Source organism: Solanum verrucosum, unplaced genomic scaffold (genome assembly GCF_900185275.1).
Source record: "Solanum verrucosum unplaced genomic scaffold, falcon-dt-bn FXZP01000238.1, whole genome shotgun sequence".
Taxonomy (NCBI): Eukaryota; Viridiplantae; Streptophyta; class Magnoliopsida; order Solanales; family Solanaceae; genus Solanum; species Solanum verrucosum.
In genome coordinates this window covers 5,151,869-5,176,371 of record NW_026020630.1, presented here as the reverse complement: position 1 = coordinate 5,176,371, position 24,503 = coordinate 5,151,869, and the positions used below count along the sequence as shown (strand labels likewise).

General features: G+C 38.0%; 2 protein-coding genes across 2 annotated transcripts; one reads left to right on the top strand and one right to left on the bottom strand.

Moving 5' to 3' along the window:
- The first annotated feature begins 9,205 nt into the window (after positions 1 to 9,205).
- Positions 9,206 to 10,902, top strand: LOC125811592 (50S ribosomal protein L13, chloroplastic-like). The gene is made up of 4 exons (XM_049491113.1): positions 9,206 to 9,532; positions 9,627 to 9,812; positions 9,944 to 10,114; positions 10,526 to 10,902. Exons 1-4 carry the CDS (start codon positions 9,317 to 9,319, stop codon positions 10,640 to 10,642), a joined length of 690 nt encoding a protein of 229 aa, XP_049347070.1. The 5' UTR covers positions 9,206 to 9,316; the 3' UTR covers positions 10,643 to 10,902.
- Positions 10,903 to 11,081: 179 nt separating this feature from the next.
- On the bottom strand, positions 11,082 to 24,120 carry LOC125811437 (glucose-6-phosphate isomerase, cytosolic 2B). Its single transcript, XM_049490927.1, has 23 exons — positions 23,977 to 24,120; positions 23,820 to 23,896; positions 23,664 to 23,745; positions 23,548 to 23,595; positions 22,748 to 22,903; positions 22,576 to 22,672; positions 22,422 to 22,464; positions 22,136 to 22,203; positions 21,956 to 22,040; positions 20,174 to 20,222; positions 18,976 to 19,048; positions 18,774 to 18,834; positions 18,144 to 18,210; positions 17,154 to 17,210; positions 17,018 to 17,071; positions 16,807 to 16,935; positions 15,820 to 15,883; positions 14,099 to 14,172; positions 13,930 to 13,983; positions 13,783 to 13,851; positions 12,590 to 12,679; positions 12,388 to 12,495; positions 11,082 to 11,357 (listed from the first exon to the last, which is right to left on the bottom strand). Exons 1-23 carry the CDS (start codon positions 24,025 to 24,027, stop codon positions 11,307 to 11,309), a joined length of 1,707 nt encoding a protein of 568 aa, XP_049346884.1. The 5' UTR covers positions 24,028 to 24,120; the 3' UTR covers positions 11,082 to 11,306.
- Positions 24,121 to 24,503: the final 383 nt, after the last annotated feature.

Sequence of the window (24,503 nt, the reverse complement as noted above, 5' to 3'; positions counted from 1 at the left end):
AACGAGCACCAAAGCAGGTAAACCCCCCATTTTGTCGATTTTCATGTACTATAGTCCATTGACTTTTTGGTGATCTGTAATTCTGAACTTATTTTTGCTGAAATTTTTTGTGGACGTCTGTTAAGATCTTAGTTGTGGAGCCAGTTAGCCCTCACGGTCAAAACGTCCCATTTTGAAGGTCAAACGAGCTCTAGAGCAAGTAAACCCCCCATTTTGCCGATTTTCGTGTGCTTTAGTCCATGGACTTTTTGGTGATCTAGAATTTCGACCTCATTTTTGCAAAAAAAATTTGTGGACATATTAAGACCTTAGCTATGGATCCAGATGGCCCTCATGGCCAAAAGTCCCATTTTGAAGGTCAAACGAGCTCTAGAGTAAGTAAACCCCCCATTTTGCTGATTTTCAGTGCTATAGTTCACCATCTTTTTTGATGATCTGGAATTCCGACCTTATTTTAGCCAAACTTTTTTGTAGACATCCGTTAAGACCTTAGCTATGGAGTCATTTGTCCCTCATGGTCAAAACGTCCCGTTTTGAAGGTTAAACGAACCCCGGATCAAGTAAACCCTCCATTTTGCCCATTTTCGTATTCTATAGTCCATGGACTTTTTGGTGATCTGGAATTCCGGGCTCATTTTTGCTGAAATTTTTCATGGATATCCGTTAAGACATTAGCTATGCATTTAGTTAGCCCTCACTGCCAAAACATCCTATTTTTAAGGTCAAACGAGCCCTAGAGCAGGTAAACCCCCATTTTGCCGATTTTCGTGTGCTATAGTCCATGGACTTTTTGGTGATCTGGAATTCCGAGCTCATTTTTGCCGAACATTTTTGTGGATGTCCGTTCAGACCTTATCTATGGAGCCAGATGGTCCATACGGCCAAAACGTCCCATTTTCAAGGTCAAACGAGCCCCGGATCAGGTAAACCCCCCATTTTGCCAATTTTCGTGTGCTATATTCCATGAACTTTTTGGTGATATAGAATTTCGTGCTCATTTTTGCCGAAATTATTCATGGACGTCCGTTAAGACCTTAGTTATGGATTCAGTTAGCCCTCATAACGAAAACATCCCATTTTCAAGGTTAAATGAACCTCGGAGCAAGTAAACCCCCCATTTTGACAATTTTCGTATGCTATAGTCCATGGACTTTTTAGTGATCTGGAATTCCGACCTCATTTTTGCCAAAAAATTTTGTGGACGTCCATTAAGACCTTAGCTATGGAGCTAGTTGGCCCTCACGTCCCATTTTCAAAGACAGACAATCCCCGGAGTATGTAAACCCCCCCCCCCCTTTTGCCAATTTTCGTGTGCTATAGTCCATGGACTTTTTGGTGATCTGGAATTTTGACCTCATTTTTGCCAAAAAATTTTGTGGACGTCCATTACGACCTTAGCTATGGAGCCAATTGGCCCTCACGGCCAAAACGTCTAATTTTCAAGGTCAAACGAGCGTCGGAGCAGGTAAACACCCCATTTTGCCAATTTTCGTGTGCTATAGTCCATGGACTTTTTGGTGATCTGGAATTCCGACCTCATTTTTACAAAAAAATTTCATGGACGTCCGTTAAGACCTTAGTTATGGATCCAGTTGGACCTCACGGCCAAAACGTCCCATTTCAAGGTCAAAATATCCCCGAAGCAGGTCAACCCCCCATTTTGCCAATTTTCGTGTGCTATAGTCCATGGACTTTTTGGTGATCCGAAATTGCGCCCTCATTTTAGCCAAACGTTTTCGTGGACGTCGGTTAAGATCTTAGCTATAGAGCCAGTTGGCCCTCAAGGCCAAAACGTCCCATTTACAAGGTCAAACGAACCCTGGAGTAGGTAAATCCCCCATTTTACCGATTTTCGTGCGCTATAGTCCATTGATATTATGGTGATCCGGAATTCCAACCTCATTTTTGCCAAAAATTTTCGTTGACATTCGTTAAGACCTTAGCTATGGAGCCAGTTGGCCCTCACGGCCAAAACGTCCCATTTTGAAGGTCAAACGATCCCCAGAGCAGGTAAACCCCCCATTTTGCCAATTTTCATGTGCTATGGTCCATGGACTTTTTAGTGATCTTGAATTCCGACCTCATTTTTGCCACATTTTTCGTGGACGTCCGTTAACATCTTAGCTATGGATCCAGTTGGCCCTCACAGCCAAACCATCCCATTTTCAACATCAAACGGTCCTCGGATCAGGAAAACCCCGCATTTTGCCAATTTTCGTGTGCTATAGTCAATGGACGTTTTGGTGATCTGGAATTCCGAACTCATTTTTGCCAAAAATTTTCATGGACATCCGTTAAGACCATAGATATGGATTCAAATAGCCGTCACGGCCAAAACATCCCATTTTCAAGGTCAAACAAACCCTGGAGCAAGTAAACCCCCTATTTTGCTTATTTTTGTGTGCTATAGTCCATGGACTTTTTGGTGATCTGGAATTCCGAGCTCATTTTTGCCAAAATTTTTCATGGACGTCCGTTAAGACCTTAGCTATGGAGCCAGTTAACCCTCACGACCAAAACATCCCATTTTCAAGGTCAAAGACATCCGGAGCAGGTAAACCCCCCAATTTGCCAATTTTTGTGAGCTATATTCCATGGACTTTTTGGTGATCTGGAATTTTGAACTCATTTTTGCCAAAAAATTTCATTGACGTCCGTTAAGACCTTAGCTATGGAGCCAGTTGGCCCTCACGGCCAAAACGTCCCATTTTCAAGGTCAAACGACCCCCAGAGCAGGTAAACCCCCCATTTTGCCCATTTGTGTGCTATAGTCCATAGACTTTTTGGTGATCTGGAATTCCGACCTCATTTTTGCCAAAAATTTTCATGGACGTCCGTTAAGACCTTAGCTTTGGAGCCACTTGGCCCTCACGGCCAAAACGTCCCATTTTGAAGGTCAAACGAACCCCAGAGCAGGTAAACCCCCCATTTTTCTGATTTTCGTGTGCTATAGTTCACCATCTTCTTAGGTGATCTGGATTCCGACCTAATTTTTACCAAAATATTTTGTGGATGCCCGTTAAGACCTTAGTTATGGAGTCAATTGTCCCTCACTGCCAAAACATCCCTTTTTCAAGGTCAAACGGGCCCCGGATCAGGTAAACCTCCCATTTTACCGATTTTTGTGTTCTATAGCTATGGAGCCAGTTGGTTACTATGGACAAAACTGCCCATTAACAAGGTCAAACGAGTCAGAGAAGGTAAACCCTCCATTTTTCTGATTTTGTGTGCTATATTCCACGAGATTTTAAGGTGACCCAAAATTTCGACGTCATTTTTTCTAAAAATTTACATGGACCGATGTTAAGACCTTAGCTATGGAGTCAGTTGGTCACCACGGCTAAAACAGCCCATTTACAAGGTCAAAAGATCCCCGGAGCAGGTAAACCCTTATTTTTCCGACTTTCGTGTGCTATGTCTATGGAATTTTTTGGTGACTCGGAATTTCGACGTTATTTTTGCCAAAAATTTACGTGGACCTCCGTTAAGACCTTATCTAAGGAGCCAGTTGATCACCACGGCCAAAACGGCCCATTTACAAGGTCAAGCGAGTCCTGGAGCAGGTAAATTCCCCATTTTGCCAATTTTCGTATGCTACAGTCCATGGGATTTTATGGTGACACAGAATTCCGACGTCATTTTTGCCAAAAATTTACATGGACCTCCGTTAAGACCTTAGCTATGGAGCCAGTTGGTCACCACTGCCAAAACGACCCATTTACAAAGTCAAACGATCCCCGGAGCAAGTAGACCCTCTATTCTGCCAAATTTCGTGTGCTATAGGCCACAAGATTTTTTGGTTACCCAGAATTCCAACGTCATTTTTGCCAAAAATTTACCTTGACCTCCATTAAGACCTAAGCGTTGGAGCCAATTGGTCACCATGGCAAAAATGGCATATTTACATGGTCAAATGAGCCTCGGAGCAGGTAAACCCTCCATTTGCCAATTTTCGTGTGCTATAGTCCACGAGATTTTATGGTGACCCGAAATTCGGACGTCATTTTTCCAAAAATGGACCTCCGTTAAGACCTTAGTTATGGAGCCAGTTGGTCACCACGGCAAAAACATCCCATTTACAAGGTCAAATAAGCCCCGAAGCAGGTAAACCTACCATTTTGCCGATTCTCATGTGCTATAGTCCACGAGATTTTTTGGGGACCAGGAATTTTGATGTCATTTTTGCCAAAAATTTACATGGACCTCCGTTAAGACCTTAGCTATGGAGTCAGTTGGTCACCACGGCCAAAACTGCCCATTTACAAGGTTAAACGAGCCCCGGAGAAGGTAAACCCCCTATTTTACCAATTTTCATGTGCTATAGTCCACGGGATTTTATGGTGACCTGGAATTTCGACGTCATTTTTGCCAAAAAATTTCATGGACCTCCGTTAAAACCTTAGTTATGGATCCAGTTTGTCACCACGGCATAAACAACCCATTTACAAGGGCAAACGTGCCCCGAAACATGTAAACTCCCCATTTTGCCAATTTTCATATACTATATAGTCCATGAGATTTTATGGTGACCCGGAATTCCGACGTCATTTTTTCCAAAAATTTACATTGACCTCCATTAAGACGTTAGCTATGGAGCCAGTTGGTCACCACGTCCAAAATAACCCATTTACAAGTCAAACATGCCCCGGAGCAAGTAAACCCCCCATTTTGCCAATTTTCGTGTGCTATATCCACGAGATTTTTTGGTGACCCAGAATTCTGACGTCATTTTTGCCAAAACTTTACATGGACCTCCGTTAAGACCTTAGCTATGGAGCCAGTTGGTCACCACAGGAAAATCGGCCCATTTACAAGGTCAAACGAGCCACAGAGTAGGTCAACCCACCATTTTACCGATTTTCGTGTGTTATAGTCCACGAGATTTTATGGTGACCTGCAATTTCGACGTCATTTTTGCCAAATATTTACATGGACCTCTGTTAAGACCTCAGTTATGGATTCAATTGGTCACCACAGCCAAAACAGTTCATTTACAAGGTCAAACGAGCGTCGGAGCTGGTAAACCCCCCATTTTGTTGATTTTCGTGTGCTATTGTCCACAAAATTTTTTGGTGACCCAAAATTTCGACGTCATTTTTTCCAAAAATTTACATGGACCTATGTTAAGACCTCAGCTATGGATCTAGTTGGCATCTAAAGCTTAGCCTAGTCACTATTATCTTGCAAATTTCCTATCGAAAGCATGTACCCAACGATTTATTTCAACTTGTATTGCAGTCACACCCCAAGAACCTTTCCCCATACTTGATTTTCTTGTTAATTTCTGCTATTTCTAACTACTTGTGACAAAAACCTCATTTGATATTTGACACTTTTGTGTCACCCCCTTTAACTTACTATGTTTTTACTCGTTAATTTCTTTAGCTACGACTAGTTAGAGCTCAATTTTATTTTTCTATTAATTCTCAAAACCACTCCCTTGGAATGACCCCAAACCTTGGTTGGGTTATTATACTATTGCACAATCGTAGACACATTGAATTGGAAGCTTGTGTCATTGATTACGGCAAACATCAACAGCCAAAACGGCCTATTTTCAAGGTCAAACGAACCCTAGAGCGGGCAAACCCCCCATTTTGCCGATTTTTGTTTGCTATAGTTTACCATCATTTTTGGTGATCTGGAATTCCGATGTCATTTTTACTGAAATTTTTCATGGACGTCTGTTAAGACCTTAGCTATGGAGTCAGTTGGCCCTGACGGCCAAAAAGGCTCATTTTCAAGGTCAAACTAGCCCAGACCAGGTAAATCCCCCATTTTGCCAATTTTCCTATGTTGTAATTCACCGATTTTTGGTGATCCATAATTCCGATGTCATTTTTGCTGAAATTTTTCATGGATGTCCGTTAAGACCATAGCTATGGAGCCAGTTAGCCCTAATAGCCAAACCGACTCATTTTCAAGGTCAAACGAGCCCCAGAGTAGGTAAACCCCCAATTTTGCCAATTTTTGTGTGCTATAGTCGATGGATTTTTGGTGATCTGGAATTCTAACGTCATTTTTGTCGATTTTCGTGTGCTATAGTTTATCATCTTTTTTGGTGATCCGAAATTCCGACATCATTTTTGCTAAAAAATTTCATGGATGTCCGTTAAGACCTTAGATATGAAGCCAGTTGGCCCTGATGGCTAAAACAACCCACTTTCAAGGTCAAACAATCCTCGGAGCAGGTAAGCCCCCTATTTTGCCTATTTTCTTCTACTATAGTGAATGAATTTTTGGTGATTCCGACGTAATTTTGCCGAAATTTTTTATGTATGTCTGTTAAGACCTTAGCTATGGAGCCAGTTTGCCCTGACGGCCAAAACGACCCATTTTCAAGGTCAAGCGAGCCCCGGAGCAGGCAAACCCCCTATTTTACCAATTTTCGTGTGTTATAGTTCACCATCATTTTTGGTGATCCGAAATTCCGACGTCAATTTTGTCGAAATCTTTCATCGACGTTCATTAAGACCTTAGCTATGGATCCAGTTGACACTGATGGCCAAAACAGCCCATTTTCAAGGTCAAACGAGCCCCAGAGCAGGTAAACCCCCCATTTTACCGATTTTTGTGTGCTATAATAGTCCATGTCTTTTTGGTGATCCAAAATTCCGACATTATTTTTGCCAAAAATTTTCATGGACGACTGTTAAGACCTTAGCTATGGAGCATGTTGGCCCTGACGGCCAAAACAACCCTTTTTCAAGGTCAAACGAGTCCGGAGCAGGTAAGCCCCCCTATTTTGCCGATTTTGTGTGTTATAGTCCATGGTTTTTTGGTGATACAGAATTCCAACGTCATTTTTGTAAAAAAAACTCATGAACATTCGTTAAGACCTTAGTTATGGAGCTAGTTGGCCCTGACGGCCAAAACGGCCCATTTTAAAGTTCAAACGAACCCCGGAGCAGGTAAACCCCCCATTTTGCCGATTTTCGTGAGCTATTGTCCATGGATTTTCGGTGATCCAGAATTTCAACGTCATATTTGTCAAAAAATTTCATGGACGTCCATTAAGACCTTAGATATGGAGCCAGTTGGCCCTGACAGCCAAAACGGCCCATTTTCAAGGTTAAACGATCCCCGAAGCACGTAAACCCCCCATTTTGCCTATTTTCGTGTGTTATAGTTCACCATTTTTTTTGGTGATCCAAAATTCCGACGTCATTTTTGCCAAAAAATTTCATGGACGTCCGTTAAGACCTTAGTTATGGAGCCAATAGGCCGTTATGGCCAAAACGGCCCATTTTCAAGGTCAAACGAGCCCCAGATCAAGTAAACCCTCCATTTTGCCGATTTTCGTGTGCTATAGCTCACAATCTTTTTTGGCGATCCAAAATTCCGACGTCATTTTTGCTGAAATTTTTCATGGACGTCCGTTAAGACCTTAGTTATGGAGCCAGTTGGCCCTGACGTCCAAAACGGCCCATTTTCAAGGTCAAACGAGCCCCAAAGCAAGTAAATCCCCCATTTTGCCGATTTTGGTGTGCTATAACTCACCATCTTTTTTGGCGATCCGAAATTCCGACTTCATTTTTGCTAAAAATTTTCATGGACGTCCGTTAAAACCTTAGCTATGGAGCCAGTTGGCCCTGACGGCCAAAACGACCCATTTTCAAGGTCAAACGAGCCACGGAGCAGGTAAATCCCCATTTTGCCGATTTTCGTGTGCTTAGTCCATGGATTTTTTTATGATCCGGAATTTCGACGTCATTTTTGCCAAAAAATTTCATGGACGTCCATTAAGACCTTAGTTATTGAGCTAGTGTGTCCTGAAGGCCAAAACAGCCCATTTTCAAGGTCAAATGAACCCCGAAGCAGGTAAACCCAAATTCAAAAAAAATTGCTTGAAAAAGACATCCGAGGCCACAGTTATGACAGTTTGAAGTTTCACCAATTTACAACTACTTTTTCAAGTTTCAATCTCTAATTTGGTGAAACTTCAAACGATCGTAACTTTTGCCTCGGATATCTGTTTGACGCAAAAAAAATTGATCATCGGTGTTTTTTCGAGATCTATTCGGTCAACTCCTTAATTTGTTTTGCTTTTTCATCTTATTATATTTTTATTTGTATAGAATAATTGTCACACAAGGTATTTAGGTAATTTTTTGTTCTAATATTATATATAGTGTCACTACAGAAAAAATCGTGACAAGCGACAAATCATATTCGGTCGCTATTTAACGTGAAAAAAATTATACTTATTTTCTTCCCAATGCAAAAGATCATTAATAATTGTATTTGCAAATTAATTATTTCATCAATAACCTAAAATGTTCTTTGATACATGTTTTAAACTGTCAACATTTTTGCAACACTTCTTAATATTCTCTCTCAGTAGAGCTACTCAGTGAATAAGTATCACAAAAAAAGGAGTCATTTACATTATGATGATGCTAAGACAAACCAAGCTTCAAGGACTTGTTGCATGCTTTTGTATACACTTCATAGTTTATTGTAGTTTCGAATTTTAAATGTAGCACTTTTTGCAAGTATCATCTCTATTATTTATTAGTGGGGAGTGTAATAGTCTGGATTCGTAGAGTTTTTATCAGAATCACACATTGTTTTGATGTTGCTATTCGAAGACTTAGCTTACTGACAAGTTTGCTTGAAATTATATGCCCCTCTGTAATGTTTTAAATCATTTTCTCCAATAATATGTGGTGGAATTAAAGTTTGAATGACTATGCTACTGAGGATGGATCTATAGTGTTGGTTGCAGGTTGTAAATGAACTCCTAATCTTTAACTCTTACATTTGCATATGTCAAATCACAATTTACAAGAATTAGGCGATTTTCTCAATTTTTTCGTGTGTCCATGAATATTTTGATGATATGGCTTTTGGATGAATTTTTTGCGAAACCTTTATGGAACCCTCCGTAGGGAATTGAGGAATCCATATGGGCGGATAGGATGGGCCGAGGGTCCATGAAAAATTATGTTTTCTATACATGATTAAAATTATAACAATGTTTATGTGTGATACTAGTTGAAGGTTTTTCATGTAAATTTCTATAGGGATTTGTCACAATTGAAAGTAGGCATAGCTAGGTAAGGAATTAGCTCAAGAAACTCTTTAGAAATTGAGATTTACTACTTTAACTATGAGAAATAGTGTAGATTTGGAATATTTTTTAAATAAATTAAAAAAATAGACAGATAATTACAGCTCTATTTTTATTAATATTGTCCGCATTTAAATATACTTTTATTATTATTTATTTGTATAAATAAATAGATATTAGAGTTTGTTCCCCTTATCTACTTAGATAGAGCCTAATAGAGAGAAGAAGATAGAGCTAAGAAGAATGGCTGTTCACTATTGTTGTTCATTAATGTTGACTTGTCCTTCACCAAAATCCTTGTCTAACAAAACCCCATTTCTGGGTTTGTCCATGGTAGCGCCCTCGTCCCTACCCCTTTCCAGGAACAATCGGACAAGTCGAATTGGCTACCAAGACAAAGCTGCGTATATTCCTCTTGACCAGCGATGGATGTTCGAAGAATCTGAAATCGATGGCCCTGTAAACTTCTCCTTTTTTCTCGAATTTTGGGGGAAAAAACATTGTCTTGATTGAATGGAGAATTAAATAACTGAATTCTTGTTTCTTCGTCTAGGACATTTGGAACGAGACATGGTATCCCAAGGCTGCTGACCATGTGAACACTGACAAACCTTGGTATATCATTGATGCCAGTGACAAAATTCTTGGAAGAATGGCATCAACTATAGCCATACATATGAGAGGGAAGAATCTGGCCACATACACTCCAAGTGTTGACATGGGCGCATTTGTCATAGTGGTAAGTAGTGTGTTTTTCTCTAACCATCCTTTGTCAATTATAGGTTCCATATCCTCAATACTAGATCTCTTTTATTTGCTAGTCTGCAATTTTATATCTGAGCAATTCTGTTTTTACTTGAACACCAAAAGATTAATGCTGAGAAGGTTGCTGTATCCGGGAAGAAGAGGAGCCAAAAACTTTATAGGAGGCACTCCGGCCGACCAGGTGGGATGACAGTAGAGACTTTTGATCAACTGCAACAGAGAATTCCTGAAAGAATCATTGAGCATGCTGTCCGTGGCATGCTTCCCAAAGGGAGGGTCAGTATGCATGCTTTACTATTCTGTTGTTTCATGAAGATGTTTGGCAAGTTACATATAAATTATTAGGGACTCCATTAGTGCATCCATGGAACTTACAATATACTTGTGTGTCTCTGTGTGTGTGTAGTATTTATCTCTACACACACATATAAACCAAATGATTGTACATCCTAGATACACCTGTGCATAAAAGACCCTTAATCTGTATGGCTATTGTATACACTAGGCAGATGTGAATTATGCAACAGTGTCTTCTGGTAGAAATTGACAAGGTCATTTATTGGATCGTGGTGATTGCACTTGCTTTGCCTTGAATCACTGATTACAATCAGTAGAAAAAAGATAGATTTCTGCATTTTATACACTCCACTCCACATTCTAAAACGATTCAATTTTCTGTTTATGCAGCTTGGTAGACAACTATTTACACATCTTAAGGTGTATAAAGGTCCTGAACATCCTCATGAGGCACAGAAACCTGTTGAATTGCCCATTAGAGACAAGAGGATACAGAAGCAACGGTGAACTCCAAGTGATTCCAGCTCTCATTTTTGGCTGTTGATACTCCTTTAAGTTGTCTGTTGAACTTCATATTTGAAATTTTACCTGGGCTCCTGCTTTTCTTTTCTTCTGTAGAGGTTTTCCATTACAAATTTATTTGCCTACACCTCATTGATGTCCTTTAGGTTTCAGTTCTAATGAATATTTCTTCACTCCCCTCGTTCCGTGTCCTTGTGTTTGAGGTTTTATAAGTTATTCAATTTGGCATTCTAAGTTCCATGCTGGTGGGAGCTAGCATTTGAATTGTGTTTTTTAGAAAATAAGTAAAAGTTTAACATTTGCGGTGGAACGTTGAAGATTCAAAAAGAGACTTGAAATTCACTTTCGCACCTGTTTTCAATAGAAAATTATTTTTTTCACAACCAGGCTAATACTTTGTTCACTTTCACAAACTGACACCGACTTGCAAGTTAAAAGACCATTATTTTTACAAATGAAACCACAAATAAATGCTTTGAATTTTATTGATACAACTGCAGCGATATGTTTGCCAAGATGAGTGACCATACAACACCAAAACTTTTATGTAAACTTCAAAACTGATTGATTAAAATTTGTTCATTTTGCTTGGTAGTGAAGTTGAGGCCTCCGTTAAACCGTGGTCATCAAACCCCATTCTTAACATTCCTCATATGCTTGGTAGAAGAGTTGAAGGATCAGAAGGAACATCAGCACTTGCCTGCCAAAATAAATAAATAAATAACTCCAGTGAACCTCCAATGAATATAGTCTCCAAGTGTTAAGGAAGCAATAGCACATCAAAATTGTGAAATGAACTACTTATCATAACAACGCAATGAACCCTCTGGTGGGTTGTCAAGGCTTAGGCACTAATGGGTCTTTTGGTCCTACTCACAGTATAAAACTTAGAATTACATTTATCCCGTGTTTGGTCAGTGTTCTTGGCTGATACGATATAAATCTATCCCATATGTGATGTGGAATTATGATCCCAGGGGGACATCCTTGGTCCATACCAAGCGACCCCTAAGAATAGCGAACTTCTATTCTGAGACTAAGTCGTGCAAGTGATGTGAACCACTATCCAATATGCTTGTACCACCATATTGTTGCTAACTTACATGGAACTCTTGCACTTGCCCCATGGCACCAGAAGCACCACCATATTGTTGCTAACTTACATGGAACTCTTACACTTACCCCATGGCACCAGAAGCCAGGGAAAATAGAGAGAGTTATGTTTTACAAACTCACGATTAATCAGGGGTCAATGCCCATGAAAGCAGTCTAGAATACATAGAAATAATCTTCTTGGAATTAATGTCCAGAAAAAGATATCTTAAAAATTTACCTTAAGCATAAAAGAGTTAACCAAAAGAGGCCAGAGGAAGTTTTAATGGGAAATCAATGCAGTGTCCCATGAAGGAATTAAATGACTTCAATCTGAAGATTCTTTGGATGAAAATTGTTTCGTGTTGCCTAAGAACTGAAACACGTTAACATGTCTGAATGTTGCCTATTTAACTTCAAAAATAAAAAAGTTTAACTTTTCTTTTCTTTTCTTTTCTTTTCCAGATAAGCTTGGAAATGTCAAATCTCATTTTCTAAAGTAGCATATTTCCAAAAGTGAAAGAAGAACTTCCATGCAACAATCTGGGTGATTTGCTGGGATACCATAAGCAACCTTGTTACCCAGGATTTGAGAACTCAAGTTTTTCCACTTTTGGTCTAACGAAATCATGTCATACCTCGAGATATCTTGTTATCAACGTTTTGGTGCTGAAATTGAAGCCTTCAACTGATTCTCCTTTCTTACGAGATGCATGAAGTTGCTTTCTAACTTGAGTCGCTAGAGACTGCAGAGGACATTAATAAACAAGGTAACTCAGAATTGTATTAGTATCATAGAATGTTCAATTACTCAATTTTAAAGCATTCTCTTAGAAGTACCTTTCCTAGCTCCACACCCCACTGATCAAAAGAATTGATACACCATACAAACCCTTGGACTGCAACTCTGTGCTCGTAGATGGCCAGTAACTGAAAGAAAGGGAAGATGATAGCGTTAAGATGAGATTAGGGATCACAAGAAGAGGCATGAGTCTTTACACGGGAATAATTGTCCCTACTTGCAGCATGCCACAGAAATGAAGACAAAGGTCAAGATGAAAGATATTATCTTGAGAAAACACCATAATCAAACAGGAATCTCCTTTAATCAACCATGACAAAGAAATGTCTGAGAAAATATAATGAGCATTCTCTCACCATCCTACAGGCAATACTACTACTTGCAAACACTGTGTCAAGTTCATCAACTGTCAAATTATCATTAAAGGTGGTCTAAAATATAGCTCTTCTCTCACAGGATAATTTGGTTAGTACTAGTATACCTATTCCACCCTTTTAGCCTCTTCTCCAACTGCAAAGAAATACAGCAGAGATCTCGGGATAAAGGAGATGCATAATTCCAGTATCGGAGATCGTGAGTTAGTTTTCTAACAGAAATGTGGCTCAGACTTTGACTTGAAACAAGCTATCTCTCCCTCTGCATCTTTATTTATATCTATTTCTATAGGAGCAAATTAGAAAGGCTTGTGTCCTAACGTGGGACTTTATACCAGCTAAGGGACATGTACTATCAAGTCATTTATTGACTGTAAAGAAGCAAGAGAAGAGATTGGAGGAATGTACATCGACTAGCTTCACATGGAACTTTTAAAGGGATTAAGATCACCGAGTACAAGATTCAATTGGTCATTGCAAGTAGCAAGTTATTAGCTTTTCAGTTAATTAATTTTATATGGTAATTTCATTGAAGAAATTTATTTGGCAAAATGTAATATCAATTGACCTCAAAGGAATCACCTCATTGTCTCTTTCAAATGCAGTAAGCTATTCCTTCTCACGTTTTCCCCCTAAGCTCTACTACTCAAAAATAAATAAATGGGCAGCCCATTGCACGAAGCTTGCATTAGTGACAAACAAAATTCATATGAAAATCATTGATGCAGTTCAAGAAAGGTAGCACTAAGTTTCACACGGTCACTTATACAATTGTACAAACTCAACTCATAGGACATACTGTGTCAATCAAAACTCAGAAACACTTGTAAAATACTTTAATGTCTAATATCTCATACCTGTCCGATGTTGTAAGCATTCAATGATGGAAGTAGTAAACTTAGAGAAGGTCGATTTCCAGAAAATGTCTGCAAGATATTGGAGGAGTTTAAGAATAGACCTCTAAGTATAGCACAATATCATCAAGTAAGGAATGTACGAAATACCTTATGAGAAACAAGATGCTCAGGAATATTCTCCTTTTGCAACTGCTCTGGTGTCTGCGGAGAAAGTTGATACTGATAATCAATTGAATGATATATATTTCCTAATTTTAACTATACAGGTATGTGGTGGCCAGTGGGTATATTGTAAAAAAGAGAAAAAGTGTCTCGCCTTCCCATAAGCAAGGGCATCTGGCTGCGCAAAGAAGTTCGACATGAGCTCATCATGGTTATTCACCACTTCATCTGAAAATGAGTTGCCCAAAATTAGATAAAGGGAAGCAAATGGAATAAGCAGCAGACTGTACCTAGGTGTCAATGTTTTATTTTGTCTTCCTCTGTAAAATGGGAATGAGAGACCATGAAATTAGGCTAGAAAAGTAGCTTGTTAGCTACCTTTCGCCTTATAATTGAATACTTTAATTGTGTTTGAGCTAGAATCTAAGCATTACATAATTAATATGTGTGTTTCATTGTGTAGGACTTGTTCTCCAGTAGAACTAATTTGGAGCGAAAACAGATGAAATGAAGCTTCCAAGTCTGAATAGAAGTTCAAGGAAATTAACCAAAGTCAAGCTCATGGGTCGGGAACAAAGTGTGCATGAGAAAAATTGACAAGAAAAAATAAAAGACCCAAAATTACCCTAGCACCGTATGGCACGAGGTGCCAGGGCAATTTTGGATCAGAACTGCAGAAATTATGGTCTTGGGAAATCCCTCTTGGCACCGCATGCCAAGCATTGTGTGGCACACTGTGCAAGGTCAATTTGGGCTATCTGTTGTTGAAATCAGAGTCTCGGGATTTTACTCTTAGCACGGCGTGCTAGGCTAATTTTGGGCATGTGTGATCCTGCTTAGGTTCATTAAGGGTATTTTTGTACAAGGTCATTTCTACACAGTATAAATACATGGAAAGCACCACTTGGAAGGACTTTTGACCTACGAAGATGTAGAGGAAGGCTCCTCGCTTGGAGACATGAGGATTCGAAGAGTTCCCATCAATGATCAATTAAATGCAATAGTTTGTATTGAGAAGTTGGTTGTAATGTTTTCTAGGTTTTTATTCTTATTTCCAATGTACTTCTTTTCTACGGAGTAATTTTCTCAAAGGACATAGACGGATAGCTTAATGTCACACAATATTGTATCAAGGGAGTGATGTATGAAGATGTTCGACGGTTGTAGCCAGTGTTGTGTATGGCGGCCCTGTCGGCCCAGATTTCCTGTGGTTTTGAGTCTTGAAGTTGTGTGGTTTCAGTCGGTTCACTCAGTCAAGTGAGCCACCCGGTGCCGATCGCACCTCCCCGGGTTTGGGGTGTGACATCTTCACATCGTATGGTTCGGTTCATATTTAGTAATTCTTCTAAGTAATTGGAAGCACTTATAAATTATTAATCTGAACTGAAGTTAGAAAACATCTGCATGGAGTTTTCCTTGAACAAATCTCATCACCTTGCACAAGTTTGTTATGGTTTCATTATTTTATCTTAATGAAAACTGAGTTAATTCTAAAGAAGAATCTCTGTTAGCAGCGGATGATCTAATTAATTATTGAATTCACAAGATTCAATAATACCAAGAAGCGAACCTTGAATAAGAGTATATCCTTAGAGATTAACCTATCTCGTTGATTGCCCTAGTTCGTCTCATTGTAAATTATCATCCACTGCCCGTTTCACGAATATCTCACGAGTCTTTAACTTGTTTAATTTCCATTGCAATGCTCGTGGTTTATAGCCACCTCAGCTACAAGAATAGTTATTTGTGCCAATCCTTGTGGAAATGATAAACTCTATACTATCTTTCATAACCACAAGGATTACATTTTATATATCGCTCATCAGACCACATGGAAAAGAAGAACAAGAATATAAAAGTAAAAGGAATTGATACCTTTCAGGTAAATAGGTTGCTGACTCTTAACAACACCAATAAAATCACAAGGAATAACACGACCCTGAAAATTCCATGAAGATGGTGTTCAATATTCAAGTGAGATTTTGTAAAAAACTAAACATACCAAGAGTAGATACATGAGCACTTGTTTTACTAATAACAATCAGAACAAAAAATAATTCAAGAAAAAAGCATGGCATTCCAAGCAACATTTGATCTGTACCTTTTATGATATCTTAAAAGAGTATAAAGCTGAAATATATAAAGTTAAGGAGACTGATAAAACGAGGTAACATCATCAAATAGAAAACAAATAACTAATTCCACTCAAATAACACCCCTGGAACCCCTTTCTTCTTTCAGCTTGCCTTTTGGGGTGGTTGTTTGAGGGGGAGGTGGTTACTCTTCTTGCAGAGATGGAGATGTAAGTAAGAGTTGTGGACCGTCATCGCTAACCAACCCTAGAACCTCCAAATTGACATCCTTCCAGAGCCACATCCCCAAAAAAAAAAAAATGAAGAACCAAAGCACCACCTAATAACAACAAGACTCACAAATTTCCTAAATTAATTCACGTGATATATTACATAGCATGTCGAAACTATAGTTTGTGGGACAGGAAGGCAAATGGGATTTTCTAATAACCTTGTAGGTCTTCTTCAGATTATATCATTAATATGCTCGAAGATTCTTAATTCAAGCAAAAGAGTAATACGCTTTTCTTACAGCCGCTTTTCGCACGAGATATTTTAATGACATAATCCCTACACCTACAACAACAAAATAACAACATAAAGCTTCTACAATTACATTTTAATTAAGTTGAACAGTATATTAAGATAAAAATGTAGTCAACAAACTGTAAGTGTTAATACAATCTTGAACAAGAAGAAGTTGACACATGTTACCTGCCTAAATCAAGTACAGAATGGGTATAATTTCAGGAAAAAAACATGAAGTCTTGAAACTGGAAATTTATGCTACCTGGTGAATTAATTGGTAAAAGCTGTGTTGGCCATTCGTCCCTGGTTCACCAAAGTCAATTTCACCAGTCTGGTAAGGAAGAGGGACACCATCAATAGACACCCCTTTCCCATTACTCTCCATACTGACCTGAATTCAATCAAATTTTTGTAAAGGATGTAAGTATGGCATCTAGAATAACATACAAGCAAGAAAGTTAAGAGTAACATGCCTGTTGAATATGAGGTGCCAACTTCTCCAGTGCTTGAGAATAGGGTAATATTGCCTGAAATATCAAATGTTTAGTAGTATGGTAATGATGAGTCAACCAGATACCCCACAGGGAAGCAGAATGATAATATACTCACTCTTGCTGGATATCCAAGGAATGAAACATTCCACACACTCAGCAAGCCTAAAAGCACCTGAAACAACGATGTGATATGAAGAATCAAGCAATTGAGTTTAGTGATGTGATATAAGCAAATCAAGCATCTGACTAGAAAAGCAGAATATAAAGTTGCTATTAGCAGATAATGCTTGGGATTGAGGCGTAGAATTTGTTATATTGGCAGAATAATCCAATAACCAAAGGTGCAAGTAATTGCAAAAGAATCTTCAAGAGTTCGATGTATGAAGAGAATGAGGGAAAAATAGAAAAATAAAGCTAAATACAATTTATTGCAGAGAAATAAAGAGGCAACAAAGTGTATATATAAAATGTGTAACAGAGCCCGGAGCTAGGAAAGCTTTGATCCTTATGAAACAAACAGGTAACAGAGAAAGAGGCCTAACCACAGAAGGGAAAACTTAAGATTCACTAGCTTGGTAAGAATAATCAGAATGCAAACATGCCAGACGGGACCAGGCTAGAAGACACTGAACCGTCCCAATCGTCATAACAGCTGATCATGCAATTAAAGCTACAAACCGTTTGATTGCTCTGGGAAAATTGTATCCGACAACGAATCAAGGGTACAGGCTTGGCTCAATATCTGGGTAGAGATGCAAACTTAATCAACATAGCACCACATTGGCTAGGAGTAGAATGAAGCTACCAGTCTAAGATATGGAGGAAACACAAGGAGACATGCTATACATCAGTATAAGCATACACGTACATTTGCATCAAACAATCTGACAAAGTATTTATTGTTTGTGAAGTGTGAATTTTCACTTAGCCCCTCAGTTTGGACTTCTGAACTCTCTAAGGCGGAACGCGCCGCTCACCGATGTAATTACATCACAGTGTATACCAAGTGAACATTACAGAAATATTACAGCACTATGCATAAGAGAACAGAACAATTAAGTATAAGAGAGAACATAAACATAAGTTTCTATGAGTTGGGACATACAGGTATATTTTTCTCAAATGGTGCTGAGAGGAAATGCTGATCAACACTCGAAGCTCCCTTCAGAAATCTTAACACGTAGAGAACATGTCAGAAAAAATTATTAAAGCAGCACAAACAGAAGCAAAAGAAAAAAAGGTAGCAAAACGAAACACCTATAACATGCAACATAACAATTAAGGAAGCTGCTACCCTATGACAACCAATTCTTCGGAAGACAAAACCCTGGGGGCTTCAGATATATAGTGTTCTCTTGATGTAGAAAGTTAATCCGCCAAACCAATAAAGTTGGCAACCAACATCCTAATAATTAAGCTAAGAGATGGAGACACCAAACTATGCAATAGAAGAAGTACAGCCTGCCATCGCTAAGGGGAAAAAGGTGGCAATTTGTTTCCAGTCTAGCTTTTCACCATAAACTCAAGGTAATGATTATGAAATAAAAAAGACCAGATCTTATGGATAGAACTAATCAGCAGATTTGGTTTATACTTGACCTGTCAATAGATCATGAGAAAAGTACACAATTAAAAAACCTATAACGTTTAGGCGTGTACGGTCAATGTCAAGGGTGCATGAGATATTAAAATAACATGAAGGGTCAATGTGCAAAGGTAGCTGCAAATTACTTACTTCTCAACAATGGAAAATCCATATTGCAGAGAAAGAGGCAATACTCCAACTGCGCTGCAGACTGCAAAAAAGGATTACAATAAATATATTTGATAAATTTCCTTTTTTTTTAGTTAAGTAATCCTTTAATATATATTTAGAACACCAAAATTTGATAGCAAAATCTGTGTGCATCTGCCGAGATACTCTTAAAAAGACTTACCACTATATCGACCTCCTACCCAGTCCCAGAAAGCGAATGCATTATTTGGATCGATGCCAAATTGTTCTACGAGCTGTTACAAATTGATACATTTAGTAAAGAATATAGTGGTCTAATATATAATGTATCTTCAGTGATGAAATTTAAGATCTAGTAAAACCAGAAATCTCTAATATCCTTTATTATGAACAACAAAAAATGTACTCTTCAATCCATACAACAGATGAATTCAACAGAATAAAGTTGCCCAGTCGTTCTGCTTATAACAGATGACATGGAAAATTAAAAATAAAAAGGGTAAAAGGGCTGTGTTGTATACACAATCCAGGTATAATAGTAACACTTGAATATGCATGATCATACTAGCCAAAGCACCACCTAAATAAAATTACACTGTCCTCCCCGGATACAAAGCCCCAACATCCAGGAAGAAGCATATTGTTTAACTTTGTAGGAGGAACAATAGATTAACAATTACTCACTAGATGAGGGAAATTGTAAGACAAACTAGAAGAAGATGCACTATACTTCCTACAAAATGCAACCGATCAAAAAAAGAAAAGACATTCTACAAAATGCACTAATTAGGGGAAAACCTTTTAGGACTATAATTCTAATAGTCATTACTGTTGACCTGGCGATGAAACAGGATCCATTTACATTTCGGGATAAAAATAGAAGTAAGCCGTTCTCCAGTACTTCATCATGATTTATCTATAGGAAAATTGGATGTACTCTGATACCCCCTCCAATTGATGGGACTCTTGGAATAGTTAATATTTGTTTAATAGAATTCCACTTCTACAAAACTTTCAGAACTTTCAATAATTCAAAATCATTAGAATATCAAATTTTTGAAGTTGATGGGATGTGATGTGATATTTTCTCTATCAAGCTAACTTTTTGATCATCCCATAAAATTTTCCTTCTACTACTACTAATATAATATATATGTCAAGTTAACATCTAAAACTCTATGTCATGTCAAAGGGTGTGCAAGCTGCAAGTCAGAAATCTTGTGATCCTTTGTCTTAAACAAAGATACACTATCAAAATCAAGCTAAACTCAAAGATACAATATCCCACAAAGGCGAAAGAACAAAAACATGTTTGCTAGAAATAATTTGAATAAGTATGATTTTACTGCAAAAAGTGGTTCAAATGACACACAAAAAGATGAGCAAAGGAGATGACTCACCTTAAGATTGGTACTAACTGCAACCATATGCTTTGCAACTGCCAGGGGTCTACAAAAGTAAGAATCCCCAGAAAAGGGAGGTTCGAGTCAAACAAAGATTTGTGACAACAAAACCGACACTAAACATCATAAAGAAATAAGCACCGATCTAACATAATAAATAAATAAATAAGCACTGGTCAATACACTTCAGTGCTCTATCCCCCCTGCCCGAGTTGTTTCCTCTAGTTTCATATCATCAATGAATTCAACAAATTCAGTGCTTTTGCTGCAGGTCCTATTTTCCTCTCTAATGGGTATCTAACCACATTAAAATCTCCCGCCAATACCCAAAGATCAATAAACAGACCCCTAACAGCTCCCATGCCTCTTGCCTCATCCTGTTGCAATTGGGAGCACACACCACAGTCATGTACCAGTGGAATTCCTGAGTTTTTGGATGAGAATTTGCAGCCCACCCACCCCGCCCCCACCCCTGACCACTTGCCTCCAACTAGGCATATCTAACACTCCTCGTCCCCCATAATTGCTCAACCTTATCTTCAATATTTCCTTCTAACTTCGTCTTCTGAAACACAAAATCAGCCTTCCATTTGTGAATGAGACTGCTAATCACTCCTTCCATTTGCTTATCGCTCATGTTTAATCCCCTAACATTCCATGAAATCACTTTTAACGTCATTGATTCATGTTAGTATCTCCCTTCCCCTTGCTTCTACCACCATTGCTTTTGAAATTCATATCAAACATCAGCCCTTTTAATTCATTCATGCCTTTTTTCTCAATTGTGGATTGTTGTGCCTTTTCTGCCTCGTCTAATTGCTTGCCTACTGTTATCAATATTTTTTAAAAGAGGTGACACACACCTTAAAGCAAATACCAAATTGTTTGCTCAGCTTAATTATATTTTGATGCACCCAGAGAGTGGTGTCCATGTCTCTGTCGCTCTCCTCCTGAATCTCTAGTGAGTTTAGAGGTTCTATTTCCTCCACACGATCAGCATCTGGCTCAATTATTATCATTGTATGCATGTCCCTCTCCCCCCCCCCCCCTCCCCTGTTTCCGATAATTTTGCATCATCCACCCTCAATGACCATCACGGCACCCTCATAATTATCTCCATGGTCATCACTTTCTTCACTGTCTATTGTCTCCTTCGAATCCTGATATTGTAGTTCTTCTGCTTGTTGCGACACCAATTTATCCAATTTAATAGGGCTGCAGTCATCATTCAGAATTACCAGGCTTTCTTTACCAAATTAAGATTTGTCCAGCAACGGAAAAGTCAACAAAGAATGGACTAAAGATATATATGTCACTAAAAGGTTAAATTAATGTGACTTCTAGAAAAAGGTTAAATTAATGTGTGCACCATAACTGATGAACCTGGGTTTCTCTTTGCGTAGCTTGACAAATGTTATGGTAAAACTTCGTTTGAAACGATGTGGTAGAAAGCAACATGCCAAAACTGAATTTCTCTTAATATCTTTCGAGATGGAAGAGGCAAGACCTACATTCTCTTTAACCAGGTGGGTACTGTGGGTTTTGTTAGAACCAGGACAGTAAAGCAGGTTAATCTAACTTCATGCACAATTGATCCAAGGTAACCACCTCAGGCTAGATAGTCAGTTTCAGACAGAGATACAGACTAAGGTCCCATCAGTTGTACTGTCAATACTTCCCATTAATGAGGCACAGAATTAAAATCAATTGTCCAAAAGTACAACATTAAATATTAATAAATTTCTCTATTTGTAGGAAAATAAACACTGTCACACTTACCCTAATGCAGAGGAGATCCATTCCCTCATTGTACGGGCATTTAGCATTGTCTCGGCAGTAGTAAAAGTCTTCGAGACCACCACAACTTCAAGCAAGACAAGAAGAAATTATCAAGGATAACTCTGATATATTTACATTTCTCTATTTGTAGGAAAATAACATCAATAAATATTCATTCACCTAGAGTTGTTTCAGGATTCAAGCCTGTTATATTTCGGGCTACATCAATGGGATCAACATTTGCGAGACTGCAACCACAAAGAAATGTAAATGTAATTTTTCTAACAATTCAGAATGAGAGCATTTTCTTTGCTCTAAACTAAAAATATTGGAGTTTTTAAAGCGGGACACAACATGTATGGCAATAGATGCAGGGCAGTGAAAAGGTTACTATCAGCCAAATGAGTTTAGAACAAAACTACTTGCTCAAACACAGAATTGGTTTAAATAATTCCTTCACACTTACAATCGCAACTGGCGCCCTCTTGCACACTCACTAGCCTCTGCTTCTGTAATATGCCAGGTTTAAAATTTCAACATTTGGCTAGTTAAAAACTAGACAGCAAAGAAAGCAAAACAAATGAATAGCTTTTGTTTCGATGAGAGGGTCATATACGTACCTGTTTGAAGTGCTGTGTGTACGAACAAAGGGCCTAAGAAACTGCCACCTATACCAACAGCTACAACATCTTTCAGTGTTTTTCCTGTGGCTCCAACCTATCAAGAATTGCCTCTTGATTAGAGACTTAGCAGTATTGCTTAAATGAATATCTCTTTGATGATCGATATTACCCAGGCACCACTGCGAACCCTCTCAGAGAAGTCTCGAATCTTATCAAGTACGTGCCAAACCTCAGGGACAACATTCTTCCCGTCACTATTTATGACTGCATCCCTTGGAGCACGCAGTGCAACATGAAGAACGGATCTGTTTTCTGTGCTATTTATCTACAAGAAAGATTAAATAATAATGATGGCAAACCACTCACTAGTTGACAGGATAAACATAATAACTAAAAAAAAATCTAAATACTGTAAGAACTAGTAACTTCTCCATTGTTATGTGAGATTCGAGTTGCTAATATCAGATTAACTAATGATCCTTTGTCAGTGTCCCCTAGTCATTAGAGCACACTGATATTGATGGTCAATATTTGAATTAACAAATTCCTATTATTTGAAGGAGAAAAACTGTTTGTACTTTGTAGACAGGAGACAACAAGTAAATCCTTTAAACAGTTTAGTAACATAGAGGAAATGCAAATTTATACTACTAATACAAAGTGCTTAATGATTTTTCTGATGAAAAGTTTGGCTTCTCATAGGACCAAACGTACTGACAAAAAAAAAAATGCCTTTGTGAGTTAGAAGATATCCTAGTTCCTCAATTATATCTAATATGTTGACAAATTATTCTAGTTCCTCAATTAACATTTAAGATGTAGATAATTCCATTTGGCAACAAGACAAAATAAGCATACTGCATTCCCAAATTCGAGTTTAATCCAGTGTATTGAAGAAGAAAGTTATCTTATCCTACTGAAACTATCATAAACTATTCTTCAATATAAATATGATTGCACTAGGCTTACATGCTCTCCATTGAACATCCGAATGATCTTCTCCTTAACGCGTGCTGCCTGCATCAGAATGCGAGGTTAACTTTCTAAATGAGCTGAAAGTGATTCATATAAGGAAACAAACAAACCTCAGCTAAACTGAAGAGCTTATTCAATGTATCAAGGGTGGCTCTTTGTCTCGAGTAATCGATCAGAATCCCATCAAACTCCCTACACATTGATTAGGTATAAAATCATCAAAATGTTTCGAAAAATCTAGGAATTAAAGCAAATAAGTATCATACATTATCATTGATTGGCATCGATTATTGTTATTCATCAAATCACGCAAATGAGTTTTGTTAATTTCTTCAACATGAGCCTGCGATACAAGAGAAATTTCACATTAATTACAACATATATAAGAGTAATTCATATTCATAAAATTGTGAAATTGCTTACTCGCAAATCCTTCCAGGACTCAGTATCGCTAATTAAAGCAGACGAAGCCATCTCTGAATAAATTTCACTCCTTCGAGACGAGACGATTAGGAGAAGAATATGAATTGGAGCTGTGTTGAATTGAACAGATAGATGTACTGATTTAAGGCCAAAAAGGGAAAAAGTATTGGCCTCAAAATTAAATAAAAATGTTCCTATTTATATCACTATATATATGTTATCCTTATTAAAAATAAATATTTCATTATAAAATTAATGTATATATTATATTATTTGAGAGTTATTATTCTCGAAAATATGAAAAGTTAAATGATTAATTGATATTATTGATCAATTTAATTAATCAAAATTAATTAATTTATAGTTATTTATTGAAAAACATGACTTCAATATATCACTAAATAAAGGTAGAGAAAAGGGTTTAATATACCGCTTTCATACACTCGTTATGAAAGTGACCCTATTGTTATGCAAATGGTTCACATATATCATTTTTTTCTAACGGAAGCGAAAAAATTAATTTTAAT